At 38.1% G+C, this 21,535-nt stretch overlaps 2 protein-coding genes across 11 annotated transcripts in view; one reads left to right on the top strand and one right to left on the bottom strand.

The window, feature by feature from the left end:
- Positions 1-11,655, top strand: part of LOC106084251 (probable phosphorylase b kinase regulatory subunit alpha) — a 32,841-nt gene extending 21,186 nt beyond the window's left edge. For 3 of the 8 annotated variants that reach the window (XM_013247818.2, XM_013247816.2, XM_013247817.2), the window contains exons 8-13: positions 2,877-3,044; positions 3,479-3,523; positions 8,159-8,565; positions 8,638-8,905; positions 10,554-11,151; positions 11,213-11,655. In XM_013247818.2, the coding sequence (XP_013103272.2) occupies positions 2,877-3,044; positions 3,479-3,523; positions 8,159-8,565; positions 8,638-8,905; positions 10,554-11,151; positions 11,213-11,318 (1,592 nt within the window). In that variant the 3' untranslated portion in view covers positions 11,319-11,655. The remainder of the gene's footprint in view (positions 1-2,876; positions 3,045-3,478; positions 3,524-8,158; positions 8,566-8,637; positions 8,906-10,553; positions 11,152-11,212) is intronic. The other 5 variants (XM_013247822.2, XM_013247824.2, XM_013247820.2 and 2 more) reach the window with 4 other exon arrangements.
- A 4,802-nt stretch (positions 11,656-16,457) lies between these two features.
- On the bottom strand, positions 16,458-20,749 carry LOC106084258 (T-complex protein 1 subunit beta). 3 transcript variants are annotated; one of them, XM_013247831.2, is made up of 4 exons: positions 20,660-20,749; positions 19,090-19,779; positions 17,289-17,916; positions 16,458-17,219 (listed from the first exon to the last, which is right to left on the bottom strand). In XM_013247831.2, the coding sequence occupies exons 1-4, from the start codon at positions 20,660-20,662 to the stop codon at positions 16,933-16,935; spliced, it is 1,608 nt and encodes a 535-aa protein (XP_013103285.1). In that variant the 5' UTR covers positions 20,663-20,749; the 3' UTR covers positions 16,458-16,932. The 3 variants fall into 3 exon arrangements, with proteins under 3 accessions (XP_013103285.1, XP_059223717.1, XP_013103286.1); XM_059367734.1 differs by lacking the exon at positions 20,660-20,749 and adding an exon at positions 20,383-20,406; XM_013247832.2 differs by lacking the exon at positions 20,660-20,749 and adding an exon at positions 19,868-20,043.
- Between the last annotated feature and the right edge of the window lie 786 nt (positions 20,750-21,535).

Genomic DNA, 21,535 nt, shown 5'->3' with positions numbered 1-21,535 from the left:
ATATATATATATATATATATATATATATATATATATATATATATATATATAATATATATATATATAACGACCTTAAACACCGACTTGGATGGAATAGTTAAAAAATAATACCGCTAACAACCGCAATGAAATTCCTATATCTTATTTTTCTTTATTCAAAGGACCGATAAATGGTCATTACAAAGATATATATATGAGCAGAATAATGAGATCAGATTCACAGTTCACAACCTTATACCTTTAATTTAACCCAATATTGTCATGATTGGTGTATACAGCCGTTTGGTGGAGGGCGTCTATGTGAGGGTTGTGTGCCACACAGTCACTTGAGCACAAATTTGAACAACGTAAATTAATAGGTAGCGAATTTTGGAGGTAAAGCACCACCTATTTCCTTGGACACAAAGTTTAATTTCATATTCGTAATCTCCTCTCAAATGCCTTTCATTTGAGTCTTATTTAGCCATGATCGAGTAAAATTCCTATTTGGGGGGCTTTTTTGGGCTGGGACGGACCGCAAATACTTAGACATAATATTTTATGTCATATTTGTAATCAACTCCCGAATATATTTCATTTGAGTCCCATATTTATATGTACGTCCAATATGCTTGTTTAGGGAACTTTTGAGGTTGGAGTGGCCTCTGGGTTCCTTGCACCCAATTTTTAATGCCATATTCGTATTCTACTCCCCAATACCTTTCATTTGATACCCATATTACCGATATCGGTCCACTTTTGATTTTAAGTGGTGTTTTTGGGGTAACGGGGGAGGGTCCGCCTCTTCCAATATCAACTAACTAAAAAGCCATTCCTCCTTCCTATCCATTTTCGTAATCTACTCCGGAATACCTTTCGTTTGAGTCCCATATTGTCATGATCGTCAAATAAACCTATATTAAGGGGTTTTGTGGCTGGGTCGGCCCCCAGGTACTTGGACCCAACTTTTATTATGAAATTCCTACTCTACTCTTGAATACCTTTCATTTGAATCCCATATTGTCCCGATGGGTCCACCTTTATTTTTGGGTAGTATTTTTAAGTTAAGAGGGATATCTCCCGATATCAAAAAATTATATAGCCTATGTTTCCTTCCAGACCAACCTACACAGTCTGTAAAAATTTAAAGGTAATCTGTTCTGCCGTTTTTGAGTCTATACGGAACAAACAAACAAGCCGACAAACACAAATTGAATTTTATATACAATATAAAAATCAATTTGTGTTTGTTTGTTTGTATGTTTGTGTGTTCCTTATAGACTCAGAAATGGCTAAACCGATTTTCTTGAAATTTTCACAGATGGTGCATAATAACCCCGTGGTGAAAATAGGGTACTAAATTTTTTGATATCTGAAAGGAGGGGGGGGGGGGGGGGGCCCTATCCGTTACCCTAATTTTCAAAAACGCCAGATCGCGGAGATGGCTGGTGCGATTTAAGCGAAATTTTGTGTGCTCTCGTATAGTACCCTAAAAATAAAAATTTGGTATCCAAATTTCGGATGGAGTACCTAGTGGGGCTGCCCCACCCTAATACCTACCAAACATATATTAAGACCAATCACGACAATATGGGACTCAAATAAAAGGTATTTAGGATAAGAAACGTATCTCATATCCAATTGTCGGACCAAATTAAATGTATGTGGGAGTAGACCACATATCTGATATCAACATTAGGGGCCAACTGTCTAGAGGACCAAAACACCCCTAAATCGGGCATATTTACTGACCATGTCAATGTGGAGCCTAAATGAAAGGTATTGAGGGGTAGAGCAAGAATTGATACCCATTTTCGGGACCAATTTTCTGGGGGTCTACCCCTTTCCCAAAATACCTCACAAACAGCAATTTTTTAGCGACCATCGCAATATGGGGCTCAATTAAAGGAATTTTGGATTAGAATACGAATTTGATATCCAAATGTAGAACCATTTATTTAGGGCATCACCCCTTTCCTAAAACACCCCCAAAGGGGAAACAATTTTTCGACCATGCCAATATGTGGCTCAAATGGAAGGTATTTTAGATTAGAAAACGAATTTGATAACCTATTTTGGGGCCATGTGTTTGGGGGACGCCTCATCCTGTAAACTCCTTTTAAGCCAAAGGCAATTTGGGGTTTAAATAAATGGTATTTGAGGGAAGAGCACGATGTTGATATTTTTTCAGGGCCAAGTATCTGGGGAATCACCTCTCCTCCGAAAACACCACTAAATCAGACATCATAAGAATATCGGGCTGAAAATATGTATTTTAAGAATGGAGCCTTATGTGGCAAACTTAAATTCGTGGACCTTACATCCAAACTTAAACTCGTAGACCAATAAATATCATATGGGATTCAGATAAAGCCACTTATATTGTTTAACTGTTAGTCAAGTTAGCATGGTATTTCACTAAAAGATCTTTCATTGTAGAAAATAAATATTCCAAGGAAACTTTTGTTTTATATAAATTAAAGAAGGCGCAGCGGAGCGGGCCCGGGTCAGGTAGTTTTATATATAAGAAGATTAAAGAACCTGAAAAATGTGATCTATGGTGGAGGGTATACAAGATTCGGCCGGCAGAACTTGGCACGCTTTTACTTAATTTTGAGTATATGAAATAACAAGACGCGCATTCATTTTAAGATCTCATAATAGTGCTCTGTGAAGGATATATAGGAGAGAAAGAAAGAGTTCTACATGTCATTCAACATTAGGTTCTTTGGTGATTTTATTTTTTATTTTTGTCTTTTCTTTATTTTCATACGATTTTCGTTTTATCACTTGATCTTTCGTTGCGCCACACATTATTACGTTTTAATTTTGATTTTATTGTATGTGTGTGTGGTGAAAAAATGCCATTTAAAAAAATGCAATTGTTAAAAACTCAGTACAAAATGTTCCCAAAATTCTTGTTCAACGCCATCGTCCGGAAACAAATTTCGCCGACACAGAGGTTGAGGAGTTAATTGCAATGTTGCGGGAAACAGAAAATCTTGAGGAACAAGGTGATATTTTGCAATATTTGGTGGATACCCAAGGATTGGATTTCAATACAGGTATGTTAATTAGTTTTCAAGTTATTATATGGCAATTAAGATAGAACTTTTAGTTATAAGAACAAAAAACACTAAAACAACCTTTTTATTCAAATTTTGTTTTGCCAATTGCAATGCATATATAATACACACACACCCACACACATTGGAAGTGTTATATCATCTTCCAGCTTCCCAAAGCTAATCACACATCTCCTATTCATCCTTTTGTCCCGTCCAGTGTATAATGGTTAAACTTCAAAAGCTGTCTACACAAACACACCACGAGCATCCCTACCACAAAAACTTATATATCTTTATTCATATAAACCTTTTTACATAAATACACACATACATATGTACATCTTTCGACATTCAAAGGTCAACATATAATTTTAACGCTTGTTCATTGATTTTTTATCAAAAAAAAAAAAAAATCCAAACATATTGAATAGCCGGCTTAGGACTTAAAAGTAAATCATCTTCTTCTTCTTCGCCTGGTAAGTTAAACATTTCTACCTAAAAGCCTTTGCTGGCATTCTAAATAGAACCCCCATTCAAACTCCCAATATACAAAAATTGCAACTTAGTACTTAGTTTAAACAATTGGTTTTGTTATATTGTCATTTTGGTGTTTTCCTGTTTTCATCTGTATTCGTGGTTTTACTTTTTAAGATTATGGTGGTTTGGTTGCACTAAATATTTAATGTTGATTTACACACCCCTTCCTACAGATTTGGAACTGTCTTGCCTAGTATTTCTAAATGTGTCTATGTCCATTCATTTTACACTAAGGACTCTGCAAAGAGTAATTGTTAAAACTTACCCACTGGTATACTTTCATACGACCCTTTCAACCTTTTAACCCTTTCTCTACCGATGGATGTCCTCTACAGAGGACATGACTTTAAAAGCCAACTGCTCATTATACTTAAGATTTTTGTTAATTTTTTTTGTTTGAGCGTACTAACGGTACTGTTCTTATACCCTACAAACATTTTTCATAATTTTGGAGGATCGTTCGTACCCGCGATGAATAAAACAATCTCCTGCAAGATATTTACGTAATGGCTCTTCCGTATGGGTCGCGAAACACTCTTCTGGGATATCATTGGGCAATCCGTTGCGTGTGCGAAAGTTTTAGCAGCTCTTCGCGACAATTCTCTTACAACCCATTGCTAGAGATGGGTTTCTACCGGGTAAATACTCAACACTTGGGTACTTATTGGGTATTGAGTAAATACAATTTTTAGGCATTTATTTGGGTATTTATAATTTTGCAGATATCTTGGGTATAAAAACATTTTCCAAACAATTTCGTGACCTTCTGATCTCAAAAAATCAGAATTTAGTTATATATAGCCGCTATATATAGACCGATCTCCAAACTTAAAGTCGTGAGGCAATAATTTGGTCATTTTTCATTTCGATGAAATTTGCCACAGCCAAGTTCTGGTAGACGCCTACCCATTTCTGTGAAGTGTGGTTCAGATCGATATAGAGTATTGAGCTCATAAAAGGAGCATTTTTCATCCGAATGAGCCTGCCCATCTATGGAGCTTGACGAGGACCGCCACCTCGACATACGAGCATGGCTACAACAACAACAAAAACCTCGAGGCACAACAACAACATGGCTACAACAACAACAAAAACCTCGAGGCACAAAGGAACATTTTTTACTTTTGGAACTCCTAGAATTTCTTATTTGAGTCCAAATTTGCAGAAGCACCTGAAAAGAGATATCCGTAATTTGCTATAGACAACCTTTTTTGGTCCTTTATTTTTATCATAGAATACGTGGGGGGCATCTAAGTATTTAAAATGTTATATATGTATAATTTTATAATATCAATTGCTTTTTTGCTTTACATTTTTGTTGGAAAATTCTTGCTCGATAGCAAATTATCAACTGACTGGTTTGCTTCCCATTGTTGACATCTGTTACGATATACATGAACCCATTTTTTGTATGGGAATGCTTACGATTTTGTTCGGCTTGTCGTTCGATAAATTCTTCGTTTAAAATGAGATACCCAAACCCAAATCAGTATTTTTTCGTTTGCAGGCCGAACGAACGCTTGCATTCGACGTCGACAAACAGGCTATTAAATTGGGAGATCGCTTTATCGAAACTCGGGACGGTTGTTCACTGAAATTGGGTCAGAAATACCACTTTATAAACTTAAGATCTCTCATCGGGGGATGAGTTTATAGTTTTATATCAAGATATAGGTAATTATTATACCCACCACCAGAGGATGGTCGAAATATTCGTCTAACTCTGCATAAATTATATATTCTTGATCATCTCGACATTCTGAGACGATCTAGCCATGTCCGTCCGTTCGTCAGTCTGTCGAAATAACGATAGCGGTCGAACGCGTAAAGCTAGCAGTTTGAAATTTTGCACAGATACTTAATACTGATGTAGATCTTTGGGGATTGCAAATGGGCCAAAACGGTTCAGATTTAGATATAGCTGCCATATAAACCAATCTCCCGATTTGAGTTCTTGAGCCCATACAATCCGCAATTTTTGTTCGATTTGGCTAAAATTTTGCAGATAGCGTTCTGTAACAATTTACAACAACTGTGCCAAGTACTGTCCGAATCGGTCCTGATATAGCCCCCATATAAACTGAACTACGATTTTACTTCTTGAGCCCTTACAAGCCGCGTTTTTTATCCGATTAGGCTGAAATATTGCATATAATGTTCTGTTCAACAACTGTGCCAATTACTGTCCAACGCGGTCTATAACCAGATATAGCTCCCATATTTTAGCAGAATCCATGGTGATGGGTTTCCAAGATTCGGCCCGGCCGAACTTAACTTGAGGCAGTAGGGTGATTTCAACGAACAGACGGACGTGTTTGTCTTATCCTCTATGAATAACGACTATCTAGTACATTGTAGAGTTGATAAGTAAGAGCGTGCTAAGTTCGGCCGGGCCGAATCTTATAAACCCTCCACCATGGATCGCATTTGTCGAGTTCTATGTGCGGTATCTCTTTTTAGGCAAACAAAGAATATTGAATAAGAACTGTTATGCTATTGGAGCTATATCAAGTTATAGTCCGATTGGGACCATAAATGAATGCTGAATATTGTAAAAATCATTGTGTAATATTTCAATTCTTTCGGATAAGAATTGCGCCTTGTAGGGGCTTAAGAAGCAAAATCGGGAGATAGGTATATATGGAAGCTGTATCAAGCTATTGATCGATTCAGACCATATAAGACACGCATGTTGAAGGTCATGAGAGAAGCCGTTGTACAAAATTTCTTACAAATCGGATGAGAGCCCTCTAGAGGCTCAAGAAGTCAAGATCCCAGATCGGTTTATATGGCAGCTATATCAGGTTGTGTACCGATTTGCGCCACACTAAGCAGATTTATTGGAAGTCATAACAAGACACCTCATGCAAAATTTCAGCTAAATCGGATGAGAATTGCGCGCTCTATTGGCTCAAGAAGTCAAGATCCAAGATGGGTTTAAATGACAGCTATACCAGATTATCAACCGATCATCATACATAACACAGTTGTTTGAAGTGATACCAAAATACTATGTGCAAAATTTCAGTCAAATCGGACGAGAATTGCACCCTCTAGAGGCTCAAGAAGTCAAGACCCAATATCGGTTTATATGGCAGCTATATCAAAAGATGGACCGATTTGAACCATACTTAGCGCAATTGTCGTAAGTGATACCAAAACACAACGTGCAAAATTTCAGTCAAATTGGACGAGTATAGCGCCCTCTAGAGGCTCAAGAAGTCCAGACCCAAGATCGGTTTATATGGCAGCTATATCAAAACATGAACCGATTTGGCCCATTTACAATCCCAACCGGCCTACACTAATAAAAAGTTTTTAAGCAAAATTTCACGCGGCTAGCTTTACTCCTTCGAGCGTGCTTTCGACAAACAGACGAACGGATGGACATGGCTAGATTGACTTAAAATGACATGACGATCAAGGATATATACACTTTTTGGGGTCTCAGACGCATATTTCGAGGTGTTACAAACATGACGAAATAAGTATACCCCCATGCTATGGTGGGTTCGAAATACGGTACGATGGGTTCAAAATGAAATGTCAAAATGGCGAATTGTTTGGCAGTGGCTTAAAATGCACGCTATACCACATTTTTGGCTTGTAGAACATTTGGTAGGTTTTGGTCTGGTTTGGTAGGATTTTTCTTAAATTTTGGTACGAAATAATTTTCTTGAGTGGCAACACTGATGACGATTGGTACTTACCCTGCAAACATTTTCATAATTTTGGAAGAGAGTTCGTCCCTGCGATCTTCCGTATGAGTCGAGAAACACACTTCTGGAATATTATTGGGCAACCCATTGCGTGTGGGGAAGTTTAAGCAGCTCTTCGAGACGATTCTCTTACAACTCATTGCGTTTAAGTCGTCCGTTGCAAGAGCATTTGTATTTATCATCGCATTTATCATTCGATCTTTTCGAAATTTTGCACAACGCTTTAATCTGTGACTACCACAAAAAGTCCACATTTTGGTCGATATCTCTGTAATACGGAACACATTGTTACAACAACAACAACAATATTGAAAATAAAATATTTCTCACATTTCTTGAACATTAGCATTTTTTGGGAACACTTAATTTAGAGAAAAATTTTAGACGTTTCACAGTTGGATACTCATTTAAAATTCCTATTCATAAAGATTGGGCGGTGTTTTCATATATCATGGTTGCAAATGTCTACATACATACACTTGTATTATATAACTTCTTATAAATTTGTAATAAGACTATGCTTTACTAAAATTTAAACTGTTTTAATCGCCTTTTCACAAATTTTCTTTCTATTTTCATAATTGCTTTCTCCATTTTGGATTTTATTTTTACTATATAAATTCATCTGCACACGCACCCTCACTTATAATCCATCTAAAATGTTAACGATTACCAATGCTGGGGAAACAACATTTAAATGGGCTTCTCTATGCTGTAACTATATGCTAATGCTGCTTTTATATTTTATCTATAATCTAAAAATATCAAAAAAAAAAATCCGGGAAAATGTTTGCATGTGCGCGCACATAACCCACATATGCTTTAATTAAAATTTTACTTTAAAAATCAATGCAGAAATTGATAGCACACTTTTGGAAGAAGCACTTGTATATGAAACTGCTATGAAAAATCCTTTGTTTGCCAAACCTCCTTTGCCTCCTTCTGTGATGGTTGAAGGAGGCTCCGCTTCCCATAATGCTACTATTAATTTATCTCAATCTGAAGGAATGCTGGAAGAAGGTCGTGTAGTCACCGTACGCGATCTACTAAAAGGCCTCTATGAAAAGGCTTGTCAACAAAAGCTATGGGGTCTGGTGCGTCACACAGCTGGCATGTTGGGTAAACGTGTCGAGGACTTGGCCAAGGCTGTTACCGATTTGTTGGTACGCCAGAAGCAGGTAACAGTTGGCATGCCGCCAAATAATGAATATACTATAACAGCACCTTTGCCGGAAGCTGATCTAAGGCAATTGATACATGATGTAAGTCGAGTAATTTTGTTGTACATTTTTCCAAACTAATTCTGTGTTTTTGTTTTTTAATGTATTCCTTAGGCCTATGGTGATGATGAGAGTACAGCCATGTTAACTCAAGAACTAATGGTCTATTTGGCCATGTTTATACGCACAGAGCCCCAACTCTTCCATGAGATGTTACGTTTGCGTGTTGGTCTTATTATTCAAGTTATGGCCAAAGAATTATCGCGCACCCTTAATTGTGATGGTGAAGCTGCTTCCGAACATTTGTTGAATCTATCTCCATTCGAAATGAAAAACCTCCTATATCACATTTTAAGTGGCAAGGAGTTTGCAGTTAGCAGTGGTAAGTATGAAAGTACTGAATTAATGTCTGTTTGCGCTTTATTTTTATCGGTCTTAAAATCTTATTGAGATTCCATTGCAGGATATTGTCCGGGTTTAGACCATTGCTTCATGCTTTCTATTTAAAGTCAGTCAAAGTCAAAAGTCAGCAAACGTGTGTTGCTGCTAGAAGCAATTGACTGGTTTTCCGTATCGCCGATACGGAATAGAAAGCATTAAGCAATGGTCTAAAGCCGGACAATATCAATTTATGATACGATCGGAAACATATTCCGTCGGGATGCAAAGATATAATTTATTTCACAGATTCAAATTCGCCCATGAACATTCCATTAAGGAACTGGGGCAATATTCTCATATATAAATAAGAGCTGTCCGATTCAAATTCAAGGCCTCCTTTTTGTAGCCTAGTCCAAACGGAGAGCCGCAGTGCGATACCACTTTGGCGAAAAGTTTTTACATGGCAAAGTACCTCACAAATGTCACCATCATTAGGAGGGGATAACCGCCGATTTAAATGTTTTCTGATGATCTCGCCAGGATTCGAACCCAGGCGTTTAGGACCATAGGCAGTCATGCTAACCTCTGCCCTTAGTGGTCCCCTTTATTTCACGGAGGTATAATTTATATTGCAAAATAGGATAGGTGAGGTTTGGTTGAAAAGAGGGTGCAGATATTAATCCGCCCCATGCCGCTATGGACATACACCTAAGCCAGTAATCGGCTTGTTGTGCGCTCTAAATACAAGAAAAAGTAAACTCGAAAAAGAAAATCTAAGTTAGGAATTCCGTGCTACTTACAAAATCCTTAATTGGTTTCCATGCCACGCCCCTAAGTTGGTTCATGTCTGGTATTATGACCCCACCTAAGTGCCGATATCTGTAAGACGCGAAAGCCGGGCAATGACAAATGAAATGCTCCAATGTCTCATCATCTTTCCCGCATGCCCTACACATGCGGCACCGATTTTACAAAAGTGAGCTCATAGTCCTATGTGTCCCGTTATGATATCTATAGCTATACTGACCTTCTTACTTCCTTTCAGTAATAGCCTCGTCTTCTCACGATCTAGATCCCCCCATAGGATTTTCGCCGTCCTACTGATCGTTTCGCTGTTCCACAATGTTGCATGCGTATTCGTCGCCCACTCCCTTAACTCGGACTGGGTCGACCCGAAAGGCTTCGGGTTAACCGAGTTAGCCTAGTATTGACGGCAGTCCTCTGGCATTCACCGCCAAATCGCCTGCCCTTTCATTTCCCCCTTACTTCGTTATGGCCCGGCACCCAAACGATGCTGATTTTGCTATTATCAGAGAAGGCGTTAATCTCCTCAATTCCAAGATTGTTCACGCCTCAACACCTACGGCAGTCGCAGCCAGTAGCTCGAAGAGTTTCAGATCTAGTCTCCGTCCATGTTCCGTTCAGTTGCGTCTTTACTCAAATATTCTCTACAATCCATATTTTATATAAACTGTCGACGGGGGACAATCATGCTAATGTTTATGCCCGCTTCAAATGCCGACGTTAACATCAAAACCACATTTTCAGTGGTGGTTGGTCTTAGCGAAAAATTTAACTATTGCAAAAGTGCTCATTTTAGAATGTCTAAAACTAAAAAAAAAAAAACATAATCTTTAATTTTCTTTTAGTTGCTCGTGGAAATCTCTCCATTGTTAGTTGCAAATCGAGTCGTGTAAGTAAGAAATCTCAAATTGGTTTGGGTGATCCCGAAGGTGAGGATGCCATTATTGCCACTATTGATGATCGACAAGGTCAATGGTTGCGCCGCCGACGTTTGGATGGTGCTTTAAATCGTGTGCCCCGTGATTTCTATTCTCGTGTCTGGAGTGTTTTGGAAAAATGCCAAGGTTTGGCTATTGAAGGTCGTATATTGCAACAAAGTTTAACTCAAGAAATGACTCCTGGAGAGTTGAAATTTGCTTTGGAAGTTGAGACGGCTCTAAATCAAATTCCCCAACCAGAATATCGTCAATTGGTGGTGGAGGCCCTAATGGTGTTAACTCTCGTCACCGAGCACAATTTAGTACCCAATCTGGGAAATGTTATCTATGTCGAGCATTTGGTTCACAAGGCAAATCAACTATTTCTGGAAGATCAACGCAAAGTGCAAGGTGATGCCACTCTATGTTGTGCCAAGTCAAAGGATGGAAAAGAACAGCATCAAGCAGCTTCGGGCATGTTGCTTTGTGGTGGAGCTGCTTACATTTGCCAGCATTTATACGACAGGTAAAGTAAAAAACTTAAATTGATTAACAAAATATTAACTCTGTGCTTTTTGTATTTCTAGTGCCCCAAGTGGCAGTTTTGGCACCATGACATATATGGCACGAGCTGTGGCCTTAGTTTTGGATTGTGTTCCTAAACATGGCGAAATGGAATGTTCAATTTCCTAACTTAATTGTTTATTAAATTATTTTAATAGGTTAGTTTTGTTGTTTTTTTTTGCTGAATGTTGAACTTTAATTCGCACATCGTACATCCGGTAACTCGAATTTTTTTATGTTAAAATTTATATATAAGCTAAATGTTTGTACGTAAAAATATGCATACCTTAAAGTAAAGGCAGACCGTCCTAAATCGAACTACTTCCTTGTATGATGAAAAGTTATATTGTCCGCAAGTAAACTGTGTTTTAAAAAATTTTATAATTTGGTCATAGAAATTTTATCTACGTTATTGGAAAATATCTCTAAATTAAGAAATAAAACTATGAAATCATAATAACTTAAAGATTGTTTTTGTAGATTAAAATAAAAAGAAATCAAATTAAAAAGTGATAAGTTCTACGAGCCGGATCTGGATCCGGATCACTTGTGCCAATGTAAGTGCGTGTTATGCATGCCACATCCAAACAATGCCAGCTAGAAACGCTCTTCATATGACAATAGAGCAATAGTTGATCGAACGTTTCAGCAATCGTTCAGTGGATGTGCTTTTCAATTTGAGAGTCGGACATCGTATGTTGTTTGCGAATGAGCACTATTAAGATGAGTGCCATGTGCAGAGGAATGCCACAACAGACAAACAAACGGTAAAGACACATAGATCAGCAATGTTCAGATCTTCACGGTAGCGTTGATGCCAAGTCACACGCATTCAGTATTGCCGTTTTGTACATTTTAGGATTTGGTCGGATGGACGGCCCAAATCGATTTTGGTAGATCTTCAATGTGATCGGAAATTTTTTGCTATTAGTAGCATAGCGTAAACAGTTTTTATTTAGAAAATGAGTTCAGCTGAGTTCAATTTTTTCTCGCGAAGTGCACTAGCTGTCAACCACTTTTGGTTGTGTGTGTGTGTGTATTATACTTAAGAACCATAACTCACGAAAAATGGCTCGAACTAGTAAAATACTCAATATCAGAGTTGCACTAATCACTGATTTTGACAGACAGTTCACTTAATATTTTGTTGTTGGGCAACTGCCACTACCTGTAAATGAATATATCTTGGATTTTTTTTTACATTTAGGTCGGAAATTATTTTCTGGTGTGGCAACACTGCACTTATTATTATTATTCTCTTTGTTTCAGTCGTTGTTGAGACAGCTACGAATGAACTATGTACGGCTGTGTGTCATCTATTCAGTTGCTATCCATGTGAGCCTCGTGAGTATTGGTCAAAATGTAAAATACGCCCAGCAATAATTTTATGCTGATTAGCATGGCGGATTTAATAAGGTGGTCCCACGCTAACAGTCGGTCAAGTTTGACGGTATTAAGATGTCTAATTTTTGTTTGCATTCTCTTTGTTATCTTCTTTCTTGCATATTCTCTGCTCATGTACGCACACGTATACACACACGTACACAAATTTCTTTGTGTGTGTCAAAACGTCGATCAGCTTGATGGCAAGATGGCGGATTGCACCATATGATTTATGGTTGTTGTACAAATGAGTCCACCTTTTATTGTTTCGCCATGGCTCATTAGCAAAAAGACTTAGTTGCTCAACGAATCATAAAATTGCATTTCATTTTTTGGTGGTTGAGAGTCGTTAGCGTCAACAACGATTGTTGGTACGAAGTCAAATCGGCTTTAAAAACATGTTCACATGCGAACAGCTTTTAAGATCTTATATTCTCATATTCTCCGCTCATGCACGCACTCGTATTCACACACACATTTGTTTGCGTGTGTTGGCAAAACGACGAGACCACCTTTAACTGTTTCGCCAGGGTACAATGTGTGAGCGCGTCATTCACATCATGTCTATCGTGTGCACTCATTTTAAAGTGGCTTGCTGCTATTCTCTGGTATGCACATACATGTGGGCGTATCGGATATGCGCATGCTCCCAAACCTCTTTTTTTCTCTTTCATCTCAAGGTTTAATCTAGGGCAATACACATTTTAACTAATTCAACTTCCGAGTCAATTCACTTACATATGTGCGATTAAACCCTGGTGACATTACAAGGCGGATTTTAAAAGGTGTTCTCACGCGAACAGCTGTTAACAGCCGGCTAGGTTTGACGGTATTAAGATGTCAGATTTTTGTTTGTTGTCATTCCCTGCTGATGTACGCACACGTAATACACACGCACACAAAATTCTTTGTGTGTGTTGGCAAAACGTCGATCATCTTGATGGCATAAAAAAACGTCTTTTGGTATGAAAATAAATAAAATGGAGAAAACAATAAGTGCAAATAAAAACACCTGTTTTGGTATGGAAATAAAATCATTTGATTGTTGTCAAATTTCACTCGCGCAGCAATTCAAAATTTCAACGACTATTCCCAAAGCATTATAAAATACCAACCCTAAAGGTCAGAACAGAATGAGCTCGCTGAGCTCGCGTTGAAAATTGCAAATAAATGTCAAAAATTAAACTCGAAAAATGACTACTACTTCACGTGTGGTAGCACAGCATGGCTGAATTACTTTAGAGGTCAATCCCATGGCAGCCAGTTGTACGTACAGAATTGACCCGATGGAATCCTTCATCGGCAAGGGTTGCCGCCTCGTTGTACAATACACTGCTACAACAACAACAACAAATTTAGAGGTTGTCTCATTAGTACAACAACATAAGAATAATATGGTGAAATCGCCATCAAGCTGATCGACATTTTGTCAACACAATTAAGAAATTTGTGTTCGTGTTTGTGTACGTGTGCAGAAAGTGCGTACGTGAGCAAAGAATATGCGAGAAAGAAGATAACAACAAAGAGAATGCGAATAAAAATTTGACATCTCAATACCGTCAAATCTAGCCGGCAGTTAACAACTGTTCGCATGAAACCACCTTTTTAAAACCACCTTGATGAAATTTTCTAATTCCAGAGTTGTATGCAAATCCTACTAGGACGTCAAATGCTTTGTTCGGATTTTACATTGTTGTTGTACAAATGGGACCACCTTTTATTGTTTCTCCATTGTATCCAAAAAAGTCGATTAGGGATAATTTTAAACGCATATATCACATATTATATAAAAAATACATATATCCGAACGCAGTGCATGTGCGGATTAATTAAGTCGATAAATATATTTATTTAAGGGCGCTCTGACCCGAAATAACACTTTAAATATCCATTTTTAGGCAAATTGGACCTCTCTTTGGACCAACGACACCTATTGATCACTATATATAACTCAATCCCATGGCGGCCGGTTGTACGTACCGGATTGACCCGATGAAGTCCTTCATCGGCAATGGTATACATCAGTGTACATACAACACACTGCACAATAGCAACAACAACAACTATATGTAATAACTAAAATATAATTGAAAGATGCGGTCCATTATTACTTACGACATCTGGCATCCAAAAAGCGCATGATACACACTATCTTTACATATTTTATGTCTTTGGTAGACAATTTATTTGTAAGGTGGCAGGTCTGTTTTTTTTGCGCTTCAATCAGTCATGTGTTATTTACCGTTAGTACTTCAATCTCTGTGAAAAAAAAAAAAATAAAATTAAAAAATAGTGAATAAAGTGCTTGCTTTGTGTGAATTTCAAGTTTTTATTTATAACAGGTGAGTACAATTCTCTATTACGTATTTATGTACAAAATAGGTGTGAATAAATAAATAGAACGATTGGCTTCAGGTGCTTCAGCCATAAATTCCCCTCATATTCTTCATTAGATTTAATGTCCTAATTCTTGGATGAATAGGATTGGAGCGATCATTCCCATCACGCGTATAAGAGTTCCTCTGTCTGTTCCGGGAAATTAGCTCAATTGAGGTATGTGTGCTACAGGCTTGTAGAGTCTGATGTGTAAATGATGTCCCTGAGTTGGTGGTCCGTCAGAGGTGGTTGTTGTTGTAGCAGTGTGTTATACACGGAGGCGACAGCCCTTGCCGATGAAGGACACCATCGGGTCAATCCGGTACGTACAACCGGCTGCTATAGAATTGACAGAGGTGGTAATTCTCTTAAGCGGCGAATGGTGTACTCTGCGAAGTATTATACGTCAGGCTTTCAGATGTTATGAAGTCGGAGGGTTGTCAATGGAGTCTTTTACGTCGAACGCAAGCGATATAGGACTTTACTATATAGAGTGGTATATCAAGAAAACCAGGCTGTGAGCGATCCTTACGCAACTCATTGTAATCTTAACAACTAGCAAGCTGCGTATTTTGGCCAGCTTCGTCTCCTCGCAGTGACCATATTCTCCAGAGCTATGAAGTCTATGATTTCATTGCCCCTGCAACTCGCAGAGCGTTGTTTTTTCGGTATTGTTACGGCAATTTTTGAGCTGTATATAGTGCCGGGTAAGAGAAGTCTTATAACTATGTTGGGACAACATCTTGTAAGCTGAATCACATAAAGAAATGAACCTACTCCATGCGCGGGGTTATACTTTTCAAACCAATGAGGTTATTTTTAATCCCGACACAGACAATAAGTGTACGGGTGAGGCACTACAGGGTGTGCCACACTCAACACAAAAAAAGAGAAGAAGCAACGAAAGTATATTTTCTCGTGAGGCAACAATGTGCTTTCAACAGAGAAGAAGGCAAATAATTATTCGTTGCCATCGACCGTACTCCTCCGCAAAACTGTTCGGAATAATAGGATTTTAGCTTTTTTACATATCTTGGTAATCATACCGGAAATCTCCAAGTTTTAGAGAAATATTGCAAAATGTCAATATAAACTTAAGGGTCAATTATGGATTGCAATTCTCCTACAGTTGCGGTGCGAGGAGATAAAACCATGATATACAATTTAGTATAAAGTTGGCAGTTTTTCTAAGTTTTATTCAATATCAGTGTTTTGAAAGTCCAGTTACTAAGTAAATGTAAAAATGTATGCACTTCAATACGGAAATAAAAATTTCTATAACAAATTTTCCCGTTGGCAACCGAGCTGTTGTTGTTATTCAAGCAGCGTGTTGTACACTGTGGCGACAGCCATTGTCGATGAAGGACTCCTTCGGGTCATCCGGTACGTTCAACCGTCTGCCATGGGATTAGTTGTTGGAATAGCAGGCAACGCAACTGATGCTGGGTTGCAAACCATTTTCGAACCATTAAATAGAAATGTATATTTTTATAAATAAAAAAACTTCAGTTTTGTTAATAGACTCGCGAGTCATATTTATTTTCTAAAAATAGGGATTTGTTCAATACTTAAGCCGAAAAATAAATTTCTATTGAGTGTGATATTTTTTAGTGTATTAAAAATACATAAGGTTTATTGAATTATTTTTTATGCGTAATTTAAGACACATTTCAAATAGTATTTTTTGCACTAGGCAAAAAATTAATTTTTAGTATAATTTTTTGTTTGAAAAGAATCTCCCTTAAAAGGCTATGCCGTTATTTTAAGGAATAAAATTATTGTAAAATGCCTAATTGAAATCAATGAAGGAGAACAGAAAGTTTAGTGAGAAAGTTAGCGTTTTAATAATTAGATGTGTTTTTTGGTTAATTAAATAAACATGGATTTAACAAAAAAATATTAAAATAAAGTTTAAGATGTAAGGAGAACATGAGGCGTAGGGTGTGGCTGATGTGATTAAAAGATGACATATGTCTTAAATAGTTTAACAATAACCACGGTCAGGAACACGTCTTCTGGGAGCACATCTGATGATGTCATCGACGCGCAATATCATTTCAGCGGCTTCAGAGGCGGACAGAAGAACTTGACGTTTAACGGCAAATGATTCTGTTATACCTAATTCCTTCATATCACCAATTTTGCCCTTTTCCATATCTAAACCTATGGTAGATTTGCCTTGGGCATGAGCAGCACGTAGTTCGGAAACCAATTGAGCAGAGTCATAGCCGGCATTGTCAGCGATAGCAGTGGGAAGAGCCAAAAGGGCGCCTAATAACAAAATCCAAAGTTTTGTAAGATTTATAGGGGAAGTTATATTGAGTTCTGAATTATACTTACGTGCAAAAGCTTCCATTGCAATGGCTTCCTTGCCAGGAGTCTCAGCTGCCTTTTTGAACACAGCATTGGCCATTAACGCTTCGGAACTGCCACCGCCATAAATAACACGGGATTCCTTAACTGTGGCAGCCAATACACACAAAGCATCGTGCAAAGAGCGATCAGCTTCATCCAAAATTTGCTGTGTGGCACCACGTATAACAATGGTGCAAGCTTCACCCAATTTAACACCACTAAAACGCAACATAGTATCCTCACCAATCATCACCTGTTCAATGACATCGCATTCACCCAATTTGACCAAGGAAGGATTATCGAAAGTTGAGACAATTTCACCGCCAGTAACCAAAGCCAAACGCTCAATACCATCGAAATCGGCATGTTCAATGGCCATTACACCGGCGTCGGCAAACAATTGCTCGGGATAGTTGTAGATCAATTGACGATTGATAAACACATTACAGTTGTGATTCAAAATTTTCTGTACTTTATCTTTCATCTTTTCCTTTTCGGCCATTTCCAAATCGGCAATCTTGGATAGTGAATCTACTTTGATGGTACTGCCGAATACTTTGATTTTATCAGTATCCATAGGCGTGTTGGCGATGAGTATTTTGGCTTTCTCAATCTGAAATGAGTAAGCATAAAATGTGGTAAACGATTAAAATTGTACTTTAAGTGAAGTCAAAAATGGAGGAATGTATTCACTATATTCACTCGGATACCACTAAAACTTTGTTAAGCACATCCAATATAGTCTTTGTTTGCTTTATTGTAGATGGTGAAAAAGATATGCCCAAAGAGATGACTATAGTAACGCTGGTACCATTAAGATTTGGGATGTGCTAGTAGGTCCACGTGGTAGCAAGTAACCCAATATAGCCTCGATCATATTGAAAACCACATGAACCGAGTAATGGCTTTTATCTCGTCGTACTCCAATTGCTGTTATCCAGCCATGAAAGAACGGTCGACCTAAGCACGTATCATTCGCGCAGGGGAAGATCTGAGAAGGTGGTTCAACTGTCGTGCATAATTTCCAATAGGGCAGTCTTACCGCTATAAGTTTTGGCAAGTTCCGTCGGTACAGGCTGATCACGCGCTCTGTGCGCTTGAGACTTTGTGGCCAGGTATTCCATGATACACGACATCTTTCAGTTTTATCCCAAATTATCAATCTCTGCTTGTCTGATATAGTACTTGAAGATCTTCCTTTGAACAACATACCACGGCGTTGCGACTGGCTCCTTCTTAACTTCGTTAGGACTTTCCAGCTCTTACGACACTTCTCTTATGACCGGGGATCCAAGTGAGAGCTACTATAGCCATACGACTTAACTTAGGAAGTTCTTCCTTGCACTCTCTCATAATCGATCTAAATGCCAGAGGGTTGCTGGAAGGAATTGTTTACCAATAAAGCACCGTTAGAAAGATCTATGTAGCCTCTCCGGAATCCTTAAGATAACCATTTACTGCAGCATCATAATGGGCCGATCCTATAGCAACGACTTTTTTCATGTGTCAATGCTCTACTCTAAAGTTGGACACAAGACTAAGCATGTCTTTTGCTTGTTGTCTAACATAGGGTGGGCACATGGGAAAAATAACACAGTTTTTTAACAATACAGATGACTCTTGCAACACCATCGAACTCGTCAAAATGGCTGTGATATGATATATAAAAAAACAACATAATTCACAACCAATTTGACGCGCCAATAATGAACATTCTCAAACATTTCATGAACTGATCACTTCTTAAATAGACAAATTTAAATATTTAATTCCATGATTTACCTACCCTTTGAGGTTGATGTACACCTGGCTTCTTGTCCAGCAAAAAACCTTCGTCCAAAAATGAATCATCCAAAGTACCACCAGTCTTTTTGATAATTTGTATGGCATGCAATTCTCCGGAACCCTTCAAACGCAAAACAGCATCTACAGCCAACTTGGCAAAGAAGTCTTTGTGTTGATGCAAAATCTTCGAGGAGAGTGTAGTGCGTGCAATATTCATAAGATCCTCTTTGAATTTATCATTGTTGGCCGAGTTATCCTGAGAAGTCTGAGTAAGAGCCTCTCGTGCAATTTTTGTTGCCATACGCCAGCCGGCAATGATAATTTGGGGATGAAGTTTTTGATCAACCAACTTTTCAGCTTCACGCAATAGCTCAGCAGCCAATACGGTGACTGAAGTGGTGCCATCGCCTACTTCTTCATCTTGGACGCGGGACATATCTACCAAAATTTTTGCAGCGGGATTATCAACGCCAACGCATCGCAAAATGGTAGCGCCATCATTGGTCACCTCCACTTTGCCAGCTTGGCGGCCATGCGACACTAGGATTTTGTCCATACCCTTGGGTCCCAAAGTGCTCTTAACTAAATCACCAATGGCGATGGCACCGATAAACGATGACATGCGAGCCATTTCGGCTTTCTCTTCTTGTGCATCATTTTTGAGCACACGGACAGGATTCAAAGACATCTCCTAATGAAAAAAAAAAGAATAATGTTAGAAAGTTAAACACGTTTTCTACAGACAATAAAAAAATATATGGTAATAGCTGTTACTGTACCATGTTGTTTTAAAAGTTACCAGGATAAAGGTTTTATAGCGTTTCCCAACTAACTGACTGTTGGCAACCCTATACATCAAACCGTTTTTAAAGGAGTGTGACTTTCGGCATAACCTAACTTTTTGGTTTTGGCTAATTGTAGCATCTTTGGCCCTTAAGTGATAAAACTTCTATTATAACAAATTTCCTCTGCTATTCAACTGTAAATTCATTGAAAACGGAAATTAGGCTTCCAAATGAATGCATTATTATAAATCCATACATATGTATATATGAACAATTGAAAAATGTATGATTCATACGCCGCTCAACATGCTGTTTACCGCAAACGCTAAAATCTCGAAATTTCTAAATTTATTTACTAAGCATCTTCATTCACTTGAATATTCTTTGAAAATTTTTAACAATATTCACAAAAACTCCCTTTTCCTTTAACGCAATCGCGTATAAACTGAAATAAAAATCTCACGTGCATTTTCATTTCGGTTTTTACACTACATACACACACGGCTTGCCTGTCTCATTCATATACCCCGCCACCGCCGCTACCAATGACTTTTAACTAATTGAATGATGCGGTCATTGTGCTTGCTTCTTCGCACCATCATGTCGCACAGTAATCTACTTTTTTCGCGTCGACCAAGTTAACACCCGGCAATTTTGTATGCTTTTATTTTTACAACAGTCCAAGAACTCCATCGCTTATTCCTTTTAAAACACTTTAAGGACTATAAACTACTTCTTTTAATTCAAATTATTAAAAAAAGTGGAACATTTTCAACACTTATTTACCATTTTGTTCGGAAAAATTTATGCACTACTACTTTATGGTGGGGATTCTTTGTAATGAGTAGCGGAGTGCGCAGTTAGGGTTGTTAAAGTATTGGGTGTATTTGCTGTTGGTGAATATTCCATGTCGCCCTTTTTAACTCGGTATTAAGTAACCGTGAATGAGTAACTGAATATTGACAATCACAATGGAAAGATTGCAACCCTGTTAAACTTATTGTGAGTTGGTTAACGACGATAAGTGTAAGTTTCACAGGACAAATCTGCCGGTAGTGGCAAGACATATTAACCCAAGTAGTGTAGAGTAAACCGGTAAATACAAAGGAAAATTTCAATTGAGCTGCGTACACCCAAGCGAAATTTTCGGTAACGGTGACGAACATTTCGCTTAGGATATGTCAATGCATTTCTAATGGTAAAGAAAATTTCGCCAAAGGTGCATATTGCCTTTTAAAGAGAAAATTATGAAAGTAGAACATATTCTATGATTTGTATTCAGACCCTGGTGCCAATCAGGATTCACTCAAGGTTAAGCCAAGCGATCAGCCGATATAAAATTTTTTAAATTTTCGTCACTAAGCTTGTTAAACTTTTCATTCTTTACGTTTTTCTTATTTGTCTGCAATGTGCCATGGCAAAAGAATTAAGGATGGTCTCATTTGTACAACAACCACAAATTAACAGGTGAAATCCGCCATTTTGCCCTCAAGCTGATCGACGGTTTGCCAACACACACAAAGAAATTTGTGTGCGTGTGCATGCGTATGCGTACATGAGCAGAGAATATGCGAGAAAGAAGATGACAACAAAGAGAAACCAAACAAAAATCAGACATCTTAATACCGTCAAACGTGACCGGCCACCTTGTTAAGTCCGCCT

The sequence above is a fragment of the Stomoxys calcitrans genome, chromosome 4 (genome assembly GCF_963082655.1).
Source record: "Stomoxys calcitrans chromosome 4, idStoCalc2.1, whole genome shotgun sequence".
NCBI lineage: Eukaryota > Metazoa > Arthropoda > Insecta > Diptera > Muscidae > Stomoxys > Stomoxys calcitrans.
This window is presented reverse-complemented; position numbering and strand designations above follow the sequence as displayed.